The 14,503-nt window shown below is 38.5% G+C and overlaps 1 protein-coding gene across 3 annotated transcripts in view; it reads left to right on the top strand.

The window, feature by feature from the left end:
• The window catches only part of LOC124619699 (polyphosphoinositide phosphatase), a 183,931-nt gene extending 171,131 nt beyond the window's left edge, over positions 1-12,800 (top strand). For all 3 annotated transcript variants that reach the window (XM_047146254.1, XM_047146256.1, XM_047146255.1), the window contains 2 exons: positions 1,411-1,590; positions 12,473-12,800. In XM_047146254.1, coding sequence (XP_047002210.1) covers positions 1,411-1,590; positions 12,473-12,746 — 454 coding nt within the window. In that variant the 3' untranslated portion in view covers positions 12,747-12,800. The remainder of the gene's footprint in view (positions 1-1,410; positions 1,591-12,472) is intronic.
• The last annotated feature ends 1,703 nt before the right edge of the window (positions 12,801-14,503 follow it).

Raw genomic sequence — 14,503 nt, 5'->3', positions numbered from 1 at the left:
GTTACATCTCCTAAGGGAACCAAGTGCAATAAACAAGTTGTTTTAATCATTTCAGTTTACTTAACTGTATGATAATTAAATTTATTTATTCTTTTTCTATAGCATATGTTCCACAGAAGTTTCAGTATTATGAGATGGAAAGTTTCTACTCACCTTACAGTAGAAATGCACAACAAAAAGACTTTCATAATTATGGTTTCGGCCATTAAAGCCTATGTCAACAATAGGCATTCACAATTATGGTTTCAGCCGTTAAGGCCTACATCAACAATAGGCACACACACACACACACACACACACACACACACACACCACACACAAACGCTACTCACACGCACGACTGCAGTCTCAGGCAACTGAAACCACACTGTGTGCAACAGCATGATGGGAGTGGCGACTGGGTGGGGGTAAGGAGGAGGCTGGAGTGGGGAGGGGGAGGGATAGTATGATAGTATATTGGTTGTGGTGGGCGGTGAAGTGCTGCAGATTAGACTGTGAGCAGGGGAGAGGTGGGGAGGGGGGGGGGGGGGGGGGGGTGAAGGAAACGAAAAAGGAGAGAAATAAAAAGACTGAATGTGGTGGTGGAATGACGGCAGTGTAGTGCTGGAATGGGAACAGAAAAGGGGCTGGATGAGTGAGGACAGTGACTCATGAAGGTTATGCCAATCTACGACTCAGCAGCTCCACTGCATGGTGAGTAGCAGCTTTCCTTCTCAAAATATTGTTACATTACATCCTGGATTCCCACAAAACTTTCATTTTCATATAGCATAGGCTTTAGTTTGTTAAGCCTTTATATAGTAAAAAATTACAACAAAGATGTTAATGCAGCACTTTGGTGTACATAGAAGCAACATTTCAACAATTAAATGATAGTTTAACCTCATTTCCTATATTGCTCATATTGATATTGCAACAGTATAACAAACATTATGAATGTACTATTAGCAGTGGTTTATTTTTTATTTGTGTTGGATTGTAAGGTATCCATCTACTGCACTTTTTTTTAAGAAAAAGATTCTCATATAACATCAACTAGTTCCATTTCTGTTATCATCTGTTCTAAAAGTATTTTTTCTTCAGCAACACCTGTTATTTAACATAACCATTGACCATCCTGCTCAGTAGTGGTTCTTTTATGGCAAAAGTCAATGAACCAAAACAACTGTTGTTCTTGAAGGAAATGTGTTCCTGCATTCCTGCTTTCAAAGAACTGACTATTTTTTGGACCCACAATACAGCCATGAAAAATGGATAATTGTATTGCCAATACTATACTGATACTGCTAGACTTCTACACATTGTGCTTGTTTTCAGTGATACATATATGTTCTCCACTATGTTATGTTCCTCTATATGATACTGTGGTTGTATTGTGGAAATTACTGGTAATTTTGGCTTTTTACACAGCTCAACATCAGATACGGAAGAGTCAGAAGAAGAAGAGCATCGAAGTGACTCACAACCTACACCCTCCAAAGACAGTTCCTCAGACTACATTACTTTTGAGACACTTTTTCCACCAATGAGACAAGTTTATGGGATGGAAATTGAAAATCCAAAGAAAGCTGATATTGCGCTATACAAAAGGTAAGTTCTAGTACATAGCTAAGTTGTTTTATTATGATATTAATATATTTAATTCTTATGCTGTAATCTACGATTAGCGGACTGCTTGTGTATGGCCAGCGTACATGTACTATCCATTTAAAAAAATGTATGAAGTTCCTGCTGGACTGAAATGTATATTCTTGCTGCAGATTGAAAATATGATTTCTATGCCATGATGCAAAGATTCATTATAGGAGTTATTCCTGCTAATAACTGTCTCCAGTCAGATGTTTGTAGTCTGCAGTGCACCCAAAATAGTTAATTATTTAGTTATAATAGAGGGAAACATTCCACGTAGGAAATATATATCTAAAAACAAAGATGATGTGACTTACCAAATGAAAGTGCTGGCAGGTCGACAGACACACAAATAAACACACAAAATTCAAGCTTTCGCAACAAACTGTTGCCTCATCAGGAAAGAGGGAAGGAGAGGGAAAGACGAAAGGATGTGGGTTTTAAGGGAGAGGGTAAGGAGTCATTCCAATCCTGGGAGCGGAAAGACTTACCTTAGGGGGAAAAAAGGACGGGTATACACTCGCACACACACACGTATCCATCCACACATATACCATATACAAGCAGACATATTTAAAGACAAATTTTGTCTTTAAATATGTCTGCTTGTGTCTGTATGTGTGGATGGATATGTGCGTGTGTGCGAGTGTATACCTGTCCTTTTTTCCCCCTAAGGTAAGTCTTTCCGCTCCCGGGATTGGAATGACTCCTTACCCTCTCCCTTAAAACCCACTTCCTTTCGTCTTCCCCTCTCCTTCCCTCTTTCCTGATGAGGCAACAGTTTGTTGCGAAAGCTTGAATTTTGTGTGTATGTTTGTGTTTGTTTGTGTGTCTATCGACCTGCCAGCGCTTTCGTTCGGTAAGTCACCTCATCTTTGTTTTTATATATAATTTTTCCCACGTGGAATGTTTCCTTCTATTATATTAATTATTTAGTTAGTTACAGGTTCCATTGGTCAATCTCATGGTAACCGTTATGATGTGGAATGTGTCAAATGCATAATAAATGCACACATGAATGAAGCTGTTTTCTTTTTTCTGTCCTTTTTTTACAAAAAAGAAGCTTAAAACTTTTGTTACCTACCCCATGCACTTAAATGGCACAAAATACATATGTATTATATCTATTGATTTATTTATCCTATTCAAAAATTCATATGTGGCATAGAAGGGGTTGTCAAGGAGGTATGATTTAAATTTATTTTCAGAACTGTTACTGCTGTCTGTCAGACATTTTATTTCATCTGGTAGTTTATCAAAAAGTTTTACAGCAGCATATTTTACCCTTTTCTGTGCCAAAGATAGCTTAAGTAGACGATAGTGTAAGTCTTTCTTTCTTCTGGTATTATAATCAGGAATGTCACTGTTGTTTTTAAAGTGGTCCATGTTATTGAAATAGAGAAATCTTTTCAGTCCATATGGCATGTAGTCATAACCAAGGTAGAACTGAACTAAAGGGGTTATATAAAGGTAGCCATAAGGACCCATGAACTTCTGAGTGCTGCTTCTGGTCCATTCAAACATGTTCACTGGCTTAAGAACTCTTACTCTAAGATTCTACAAGTCTTATTACTCAGATGTATACTGTTAAAGACTAGATTTAGGCATCTTACATTTATAAATGTGCAATATTTCATAGGCACTGCTCAGAAAAATAAAAACCAATATGAAAACTGAAAATTCTTTTGTGGGAGAACCTAAATCTTAAAGTGGTTGCATGGATTTCTCTTAGTGGTTTGGTCACAAATACAATTGAGAGACCATGCAAAGTGTTGTTGGTTGAGGTGGGGGGTGGGGAAGGTGAGTAAATCAAGCAAAAACAAGGAAGTATTTATATAGAACACTTCCCTGAGATAGGCAGATTTTTAGAAGTTATGAAATGGATTTTAAGGGTGTTTGTAGAAATTCCATCTGGTACATTGTTGTATGTGATTGTACTTAACCAAGTTGTAGGAATAAAATTATACTTCTGTAGTAATCATGGAAAGCAGTCTATATGATTTTAGTTCCTATTGCCCCTCCTATACTAAAAAGCAATTCAACAGCTGTTCCAGAACCATGGATCACTCAGTGTTTAAGCAGATCATTATAAATGCCTCATAGTGTGCATTCCTTCCCTGTCTTCATTGGTGGGATTATAATCACTTCATTCCAAAACTTTCAGCACTGCTCTAAGATCAGATGTTGTTGGAAAGATCAGAGACTGATCTGTACTGTTGTTAATGCAGTGTGATATGTTAGTGGTGTGTGCCAGGGTCTGTATTGTGAGCTTCAGCTCTTACATTGTTATTTGAGGGAACATATATCTAAAGGCCCCATTAGATTATCAAACAATTTATCAAACTTTGCATGTTTGTCAAACAAAGATGTTCAGTGTGTTTGAGAAAAATTTTAATGATGACAAATAGGATGGACTGTTACACTTGGGTTTGTCAATAACAAAAGCCATTTGCTTGCCAGACCATACAAATGTTGATGTTTCACTATGCATTTTGAGCAAAAAATGTTATTTAATTGCTATTTCTCTCTTTATATTTTGTGTTTCTAAAACTGTGGAAACTAAAATCAAAGTAATATGTGTGCAAGAGCAAAAGATTGTAGGCCATTATCAAATTTTATACAGGAAAAAGGTCAATATTCTACAACAACATAAATGATGGTGTAACAAAATAATGTCATTTTATACTTCATTTATTGCTTTACATATTTCCATAATAATGTCACTTGGTGTATAAGGTGCAATACAAGATACATATTTTAAATATTTGATATCTGGTCCAGTTGCCAGGTATCTCGGAGTTATAGACAGTTACTGGGAAACTGGAATAGTACTAAAACCAATGCAAGAAATACTTTGACTGCTTTGGTAGCCATTCACACTAGTGTCAAAATACTTCATGATATGATACACATGAGAACACCTTTAAAAGTGAGGTTTTAGTTTGACAAAGTTGCTTAATACATTTGTGTACCTTAATCCAACAAACTGTATTTCACTGTCGGGAGGTGGGATTCCTGTTTTTATCAAGTGCTTTGTGATGAAAATATTTTCTGAGCTGTGGCAAATGCAGAAGTTTAATAGCTCATCTATGTTCGTTATATACAAAAGTTTCCATGGATGCATCTGATTAACTCTAGTACTCAATATTGTTGAAATGAAACAATTTACAGATTTCAGGAACTCATGACATGACAATTTCCTGATTTCTTTAATTATGTAGTATGGATCCATGGCATCACATTGAAAACAAGAGAACATCAAAAGCCCAGATCTAGAGCCATCAGACCATGCTCTACTGCTACTGTTCTAGTTAGGAGGAGGCCAGCCTTAATGTGATACTGCAGTATCCCCCACTACAATAAAAAGATAGGGGAAAGAACTGATGCAAACTGTTACTGTGCAATAGTTCCCACTCTGCATTGGTTTCAGGATATACTTGAAGGAATGGAAACTACTGGTGCAGGGTAGGTCTCAAGCATCTCCAAAAAGCATATATTAAAGATTAGTACTCTTGCACTAAGGAGTTGTAACCACCATGAAAATAATTACATGAATGAGGGCTAAAGGGGATTTTGCCATTTTTACTAATAGTGCATACCACTTCTAGCATCTCCAACCCATCAACTACTTTACAAGCAGTTTGTGTACATTATAGGTTTACTATATGTTTCCTTTCTCTGCCTCTTTTTATGAATCAGTATCTCAGGAGGCTCTCACTAACATCATCACACAACTTCCCTTACTGTTTTCCCTCTGGGAATTTTAATACTGTTGAGAGCTGCTTCATTTGAGGGCACCTGTATCTTCTGATATGGGCGAGAGCACACACTTTAATCTTATACTGATAAAGGTTTATTTGGTAGGAAATTCTCAATGTTGTACATGTTGTTAGCCACTTCCCAATGTGGATAAACCTGCCTGACAGTGCCTGAAGGAATATGACCCAGGTGATGTTCATCAACATAAATTGGACACTGTACAGGAAATGGATGTGTTGGGACATAAAGAAAATGTTCAAAGGTGAGCCAATCACATGACCTGTATGATCCACCATGGCAGTTATCCATGTATGCTGCAAGTCTTCCTGACACCATAGAGAACAACTTGTGGCAAGTGCCATTCTACAATCAATGACTGACATTTTGCTCTGTAAACATTGTAGAACAAACAACCTTCTGAGAACCTTGCAGATTTTCAGATAGTAGGGCAAAATGTTACTCTACGTTTAAGAAGAGGAAGAAGAGATTACGAAAGCAGTATCTGAAATCAGCCACTTCACTAAATGATCACATGTATGAGTAACATTCTTAAAGTTTTCAGGAAAAGTTGAGAATTCCAAATTAGTGCAATAATGAGCAATCAGAGTCCCTGATCAGCCAAGGAGTCATTGCCCAGATCAGCGTTTCACTCAAATCACTACCACCATCAGAAGGGATACAGCTTTCCATTGCCACTGAGTAATTGCTGAAAGGCTGGACAAGACTTCAGCTCTGCCTGTAAATAATTTTACATCCAACCACTTTGCCTTATGGGAACTGGACACAGCTTAGTATCAGGTCATGACAAATTTGTCTCAGGGTATTGTACCACTTCACTGAGAAACTTGAAAAGATCTTCTTGACCATTTTAACTTAATATGGAGTGGGGGGGGGGGGGGGGGGGGAAGGAGAAAGACTTCGACTCATGGAAAAAAGCTATGTTGATCCCCTTCTTGAAACCTTTGAACAATACCTGACTGCTGAGCTATTAGTTTTGCTGTTTTCACTGGTTGCTTGTGAATGACCTTGAAGAGTATGGTTAAACACTGCTTTGTCTGGATGTAGTACACATGACACCTTAGTCAATTTCAGTGTGAATTGAACGGATACTGATTCACCTCTGATAAGTTGAGTCAACAGAAGGTCTCTATACAACAGGCTTATGTGCATGGCAATCAGTTGATAGGTGATCTTTTGGACTTTGAGAAGGTTTTGAATATTGCTCTGAGGTGTAATGTCCTTAGACAGGCTTCCGAAGATAATTTTTTGCCTTTTTATGTTTGTTCCCCTCCTCATACTATTTCAGATACTTTGTCATGATGTTTTATCTAATTGCTTTGAATGGAGAAAGGCAGCCCTCAGTTTATCAGTTTCAGCGAGAATGTCTGTAATAGCTTTAAACAGTATTAAGCCTGCAGTAAAGGGACCCTGTCAGTGTTCTTTATTTGTGAACAGCTGTTCCATGTTTAGTTCTTCTTCCAGACTTCTACCAAGTTCACAATGGGAGAAGATTATATTTAGGGAGATGGTGCAGTGGTCAGACAGAGCAGGTTTTCAGTTTTTGGCCGAGAAACGTGTGTTCTTTTTAATGGTCCACATCATATTTTTAATTTTCCATAACTTATATGAAGGGAAGTATTTTAAATACTTAGTACATTGGTGAGGAATACCAAATGACAACTCTGTTGTTCATCTTTTTAATTATTATGGAGGTGAAATTTTATATAGCCTTTTGGCTATATTTTAACATACGTATGTTGCAACATATAATTCAGCTGTCAATATTTCCTTCTGAAGAAGACCTTTTTATAAATGTTGAAATCATGGTAAAGGTGGTTTTAATAAACCTTACATTTTGCAACTGATTGGTTGGTTACTATTTCTACTAGATTATTTCATCCTACAGCTGCTGTTCCAGCCTTGTACAAAATTTTAGAATACTTGAAGATATTGGATGCTGTCCATCATTAGAGAAATACATTGGCCATGGGCTTTTCTCCTCATTGCTTCTTTTTTTTTTTTTTAAAGATCTCCCTGCCAGATCATTCACAATATACAGTGCTGAGTTGTACACTATTCTTAAAGCATAGTGGTATATGAGATATGACCACTGATGAAATTTCTGATCTGAGCCAATTTCAGTAGAGTCTTCATGTTCTAAAGATATTTTATCCCACCAAGAACATTGTTCAGAACATACAGAACTCATTTATTTCTCTACAAAAGTAGAGAAAGGAGGCTCGGGACCAGGAAAAACAGAAATCTAAGCAAGCTTATTTAAAGTAAAGAAGTGTAGAGTTGACAGAGTGTTTCTCTCTTGTTGAGCTGAAAGGACCTGCATCAGTAAGCAAAAGAGTGGCTTTAGTTGTAGGACAAAACACTGTTAATAATCTAGCCATGGTATTCCTTGTTGTGGCACAGATGTGAGATGAAGTGCAGCTCACAGTGTACTCACTCAATGCTTTTTAATCCAGCAGGAGGACCCAACTCTTTGTTATGCTCTCTCTCTCTCTCTCTCTCTCTCTCTCTCTCTCTATAATGTGTATAACAACTCCCTCCCCCCTTGTCCATTGTTATTGTTTTATTACAAATTTTAAGAAGTGATCAAAGTCCATAATTATTATTCTTCTTGTTGCCTTGTTGTGTGTGTGTGTGTGTGTGTGTGTGTGTGTGTGTGTGTGTGTGTGTGTGTCTTGGGGAGAGAGAAAGAGAGAGAGATTTTTAGGAACATGGTGTAATTAATTTTAGTTTAATTTTTAATTTTTAACCAATATCAGTGCTAAGAGTAGTCATGCTGAGCATCCTAAAACTTACAAAAACCACCACCACTATGGCCTCATTTGCCTAGACTTGCAGCCAGTTATAAGTGGAAAACAAGCACTGACTTTTGTTTTAGTGGTCGCACTTCATTTTCTTAATAAGTAGCTTTACTTATTCCGGTTTTCCTTCAAGTAGGGTGTATGCAATGCAGTGGATGGGCATGTGAATATGTGAATAAAGACAATGGTTTACTATGATTCCTTATGAGGGATGCTACTGTTGCATAAGTTATTTATACATGGAAACAAGGCTGAAAATGTAGCTATGCTTTTGGACAGCATCATTTTTCACAGCTAATACAGAACACATGCACATGCATATGTCCACAAGCATGCGTGCATCCCTCCCTGCTCCCCTTACTCTCTCTCTCTCTCTCTCTCTCTCTCTCTCTCTTGACTGGGGTTTGGGATTGTATTGGGTGGAGTGGGTGAGAACAGTGAAGGAGTGGGGACAGACAGGTAGAGAGTAGGGTGGCAATGGCTAAAATAGAGGGTGGGGGGGGGGGGGGGCAGAAAGAGGATGGTATAGAAATGTCATGTGTGATCCTTCCATCGTGCAAGCACACCAAGATGCACGTGACATGCAGTGGAGGGAAGGAGTATATTTCAGTGGCTATTGGAGATTGAGGCCAGAATGATTGAGGGATCAAAGAGTGTGTTGTAATGTGCATTCCCACCTTTATTGTTCAAAGAAGCTGGCAGTAACTGTTCACTTGTGTGAACTGTTGGGTGGTGGTCATTACCACCCAAAAGTCTGTCCAAAAATTGCATCAGAGCTGGGTACTCATTTGACTTCTTTAACATTTGGCCTTGTCTCTGATAGGGTGAATACAGCTGTGGTGGGAGTGGAGTAGGGTGCTGGGTGGGTGCACTGAACAGATCTCACACCTGGTTATTCTACATTTGATAGTATACCCACTTGTTAAAAGGTTGGAAGTAAGTGTGGCATAAGGACAGACCAGGATATCTCGTAGATTGGGTGGGTGGTGGAGTAGCACTAAGGGAGAGAGAGAAAGAAGTGTGGGTAGGACATTAGATACTCAACACAGGTTGACATTTGAGGATGACCATGGTCATGCTCTGGATTTGTTTGTGTATCTTCCCCTCAAAGGTAAAGTGGTTATGGACAAGGTCAGGTGGTGGGTTTGTAGTCAGTAGGATGTTGTGATGTATAGTGTTTGAGAGACACAAAGCCTTGGGAATTGGGGATGATGGTGTGTAGGGAGGTAGCAGGAACAGTGATGAGTATGAATCAGGTGATAATGTGGTGTGGATGGTTAACAAGTGAGGAAGCAAATGGTTTCTGTTCTTGATATCAGATGTCCTAGATGGTTGGGTTTTGGAAGGCATGTAGTGAGTGTGTGTGGGGAGGGGGAGGGGGAGGGGGTGAGGGTAGAGTAGTTTAGGTGAGGAAGGAGACAAAATTGAATGAGAAGTTCTGGGACAGGCCTAAGGATTTGTGTAGGGATTTATTTTGGAATAAGATTGCTGGGGCATAACTTGTAAATGGAAGAGTCAGACAAATGGTGAATACCTTCTATCAGGCAACCACTCTAGTTCATCAGAACAGTGATGGAGCCTTTTTCCTCTGAAAAATGGTTTGTGTTTTTGGGAGGTATGTAGGAAAGGAGGCTAGGATCAAGGTGGAGGTTAGGCATTTCCAGAAGTAACCAGGGTGTAGTTGGATGGGACTGAGAGAGGGTTCCACATGGACAGAGATGGGAACTGGGAGAGGCAAGGTTCAGTATTAGATTTTGGTTAGTTTGGCTAGAAGGAGGAGAACAGTTCTCCGACCAGTCCAACTTGGCTGAATTTTTATGTGGTACAGAAGGTGATGCCTTTGGGTAGGAATGAATCTCCTTTAGAACTGAATTTTTTGATATGTAGGTTGACAACAGTGTTCTCAGTCTGTTTGTATTTTGGGTTTTGTGGGATATTGTGTGTGTATTACATGCAAGATGTCAGCAAGGTGGGGTCTGGATGCTATGAGTAGTTGACAGGGTTAGCTCACTGGTTGTAGGATAGGTGTTGCTGAACAGTGCTATTCTAAGGCAAGAGCAGGACAACAGTACATTGAAATATTTCTGGAAGTTTTGTTTGGAGTTCTTTACCAGCTGTTGGGTTCAGATTGGGGGATAGAGTGTAAGTAACTGATGTGATTAATAACAGTATCTTGCAGAGGGAGCAGAGATGGTTCAGAGATGCCTTTGCTATGGAAATTTGTTTATCCACTGTTAGGTTTGTAAGGACTAGGGAATGGCAGAATCTGAAGGTTTGGCAGCTATTGTGAAAGAAGTTGTTGAATCTATTGAGGGAATTTTGTGGTTAGGCCATTGGAAAGGGATTCCATGGGTGAGGCAGCATTTAAGGAACAAGATGTGGTACTCAATTTTAGCCAGGAATGGGTATCCTTTCCTGAATTGATGTAAATGGATGGAACCGGAATCATTTGGGAAGTGATGTCACTATAGAGAGAAAAAGGAATTTAAATGATGCCTAAGAATGATAAGTGTGAGTAAACACTGTAGGAGAATACTAGAGGTAAAACTGAGTGGTACACTCTAAAATGAAAAATATGAGGTAAATACACAAAATAGAAAAATAAGCATGTTGGATGGTTGTACATAGGTACATGGAAAATAGATTGACAGTTTGAAAAATGAAAATGACTTTACTCTGTAGGCTATAGGATGGTCCTTTGGTGCGAGACTACTTTTTGTGTGTTGTCACTGAGCATGGAGAAAATGTTACCAAGAAATGACATTTGTTCAAATATACAATGTGAAATAATGACAGAGATGATGTTTGGAAGAGAGGTGTAGAAATTACAGAATAATCTGAATTGGTTTAATTATTAATTAATGTTAAACTGAAATTGGGTAGCCACTCAAGGAGGCGTAACCTTAATGGCTGCATGACAACATGTGTCATCAGGATTCCCTCCCTTGCCACACATCCTTATCCACTACCTCAAAATACCAGCTTATCTGAATTACAGCTGTGGAAATTGTCCTTATGACACTTCCTTTAAAATTGTAAACCTTGTGACCCAGACTTTGCTACCCCCCCCCCCCCCCCCCTCCCCTCCCTTGCTCCCTCCACAACCACATCCACATCAAAACTTCACAAGCCACCATATGGAACATGATGGAGGGTAACTTTTGTCATTACTTACCATTTCCTTTCCCATTCCACTCGCAAATAGAGTGAGGGGAAAATGACTGACTGTATGCCTCCATATTAGGTCTGATTTCTCATATCTTATCTTCACAGTCCTTATGTGCAATGTATGTTGGCGGCAGTGGATTGTTCAGCAATCATCTTCAAATGCTGGGTCTCTAAATTTTCTCAATAGTGTTTTTTGAAAATAATGTCACCCTTCCAGAGGTTCCCATTTGAGTTCCCAAAGCATCTCCACAACATTTGTGTGTTGTTCGAACGTACGTATAACAAATCTAGCCGCTGGCCTCTGAATTTCTTCGGTGTCTTTCTTCAGTGTCTTTCTTCAGTCTGACCTGGTATGGATCCCAAACAATCAAGCAGTACTCAAGAATAGGTAACCCTAGTGTCCTATATTCAGTCTCCTTTATAGGTGAACCACTCTTTCCTAAAAACCTCCTACCCCATTTACCTGTTAACCTCCCGTACACTCCCACCTTTTCTCCGCTTCGCTCTTTCTACACTCACACTCTCCTCTCCACAATGTGTGTGTCTCCTGAAAAGTAGAATTGTGTGAAAGCTTAGCAATGTTTTTACCTTGTTTTTGAGCCTATCAATGGCTTAATGCTTTAACTGTATGGTGAGTTGTAACCTTTACTCCTTTCATTATTTGTTTATCATCCAGAAATTTCTATGATTACATATATTCAGTAAGTTCAAGGTGTGCAGTGGTAGCTTTCTCGTGTTCAGCCAGTTATGACTGAGGCACCTTATTATATATTGTTGCAGCACTGTATTTATGTGATCACTCATACAAATGTAACATGCACCATAAACATTCTTATGCTTAAAAATACAAAAATCTGTTTTCTTAGTGGCATCAAGGAACTAAATATCCCCACAACAGGCGTATCAATAAGTAAAGTAAATAAGGAAAATAAAGCATAGAGGAAAAAAATAAACATGTTCTTTCCAGTGCTGCAAAACAAATTTAAGTGGTATACAGTGTAGTGCCGGCACCTTGTGAAGTACAGGTGTAGATGTAGATTGTGTGGTTTATACACATGAGAAATAATTCATCTAAGTTTTTTCTGTTTCTTTTTCAGGTTTGCTATGTTGGGATTACATGCCAATAATGTGGAGTCATCACAGCCATCAAAATCTGTGCGTCTCATACAGCAGAGTGCATTTTCCTTGGATTCTTCAGTGAAAGTTTCTCCACCACGTGTAAGCCGTCCATCAGTTGAAATTTATAAACAATATGTGAATCGTGGGAAGTTTGGTGCTACTGATCCCAGCCCTACAGATCTTATGAAATATCAGAACTTTGTCAACAATACTGTCTTGAATAGTAATAGCTGGGATGACTCTGTATATTGATGAGCTGGAGAGAGAGAGAGAGAGAGAGAGAGAGAGAGAGAGAGAGAGAGAGAGAGAGAGTGGGGGGGGGGGGGGGGGTAAGTATTGCACAAATCAGTGTGCATTTCAAAGTCAAGGCTTGTGTAAAATTTTGAGTGTATTGTTTGTACAGTTTGTATTTTACATGTTACTGATGTATATGACAGGCCTCATGCAATTTTTATATTGGCCATGTTTTTGTAAATAAAATGTTTTGTTTATTTCATATTTAATCAGCTTTATGAGAATGTGTTTTCAGTTTATATAAATTTATATCCATACTCTGCAAACAACTATGAAGAGGATAGAAGGACTTCCATTATACTAAGTATTAGATTTTCTGCTTATGCTATTTGTGTCTGGAGCCTGAGAAGAAAGACTGTTGATATGCCTGTGTGTGTGCTGTAATTAGTCTAATCTTGTCTTTGTGATTCTAATGTTCTAATGACTTAAATTGTGAGTGTGAATCTAGGTTATATCGGTTTATTCCCCCAAACCACCTTACACTTCGTTACGAGGTGACTTACTTGGAACTTGCAGCCACTCTACGTTACTGGCTAGCTGGCTGCTGGAAACTCTCTCGACTTCTTCTCCATCAAATAATGCTAGGTACAGGAGTTTTTAGACTCATTATACTTATGAAGTAAGTAGACATACACACTTTACTTTTCATCAATTAACAATGTATTTGCCCTCCGAACACAATAAAACTCTCACATTCCACATAAATATGTAGCTTCCTGTAAGTCTCCCACACAGCTAAACATCAGAAACAAATTGAGTTACAATTAAAAGAAAGTTGGCTTAGATACCATAACTTTTCTTAACATGAATCAGAAAATAACTCTTGCCTATCAAGAGTTCTTTTTCAACTTTCTTTGTTTTAATAACAATAGTCAATGACACAATAAGCTCAGAGCTGCATATAAACTCCATGGTTATTCCTTACACACTCACTAAAACATCTATGGGTTGCCTGATTTGTACTTGTCGGTGCCGTTTGTCAGCCGCGTCTACTTTCCTGCTGCGACTGATTTTAAACCTGCACACACAAGCATGTGATGCGCCTGTAGGTAGGATTCTACCATCCCACACTCATATGCAGAATATCGTGTGTTAAAGATGGTAGAAGGCTGGGTGGTTCTAGAATTTACACAGAAATTCTCGAATCACTACATATTTTTGGAAAAATTTATGAGTCTCTTTCTTCAGAGCCGAGCTGTGAAGATGTAGTTTTGTAAGAACCAGGTCATCAACTTGGTACTGAGGTTCCACAGCCTGTTCGTTATGCTTACTTATTCTTCGTAGCACCTTTTCAATTAAATTCTTAGAAACTATTTCCTGATTTACTTCGTAATTGACACTAGGTTGTTCAGGCCAATTAAAACACTTAACTAGAGGTTCTCCTATAAAAGGTTTGCCTAGAACTTCTAAAGGTGTCAAACCAGTCAATAAATGGGGTAATTCATTTAGGATAAATTCAAAGTCTTTAATTTTCATTGCCCACGAAGTATATTTTTCATGGCAGTATGTATGACATAATTTTCCAATTTCCTTCATTACTCATTCACACGGATTAGATGACGGGTTATGATTGGATATTAACACTTGTTGAATACTTTCCCATGCTAGGAATTCTCTAAATTCATTACTCATGGTCCGTTATCCGTAAGAAACTGTTTTGGTTTACCTACTTCCAGAAAGTATTGTTGTAAACAGTGTATAACCGTCTGCATATT

The sequence above is a fragment of the Schistocerca americana genome, chromosome 6, assembly GCF_021461395.2.
Source record: "Schistocerca americana isolate TAMUIC-IGC-003095 chromosome 6, iqSchAmer2.1, whole genome shotgun sequence".
Lineage (NCBI taxonomy): Eukaryota > Metazoa > Arthropoda > Insecta > Orthoptera > Acrididae > Schistocerca > Schistocerca americana.
The sequence above is the reverse complement of the archived record's forward strand: the minus strand, read 5'-3'. Positions and strand labels throughout refer to the sequence as shown.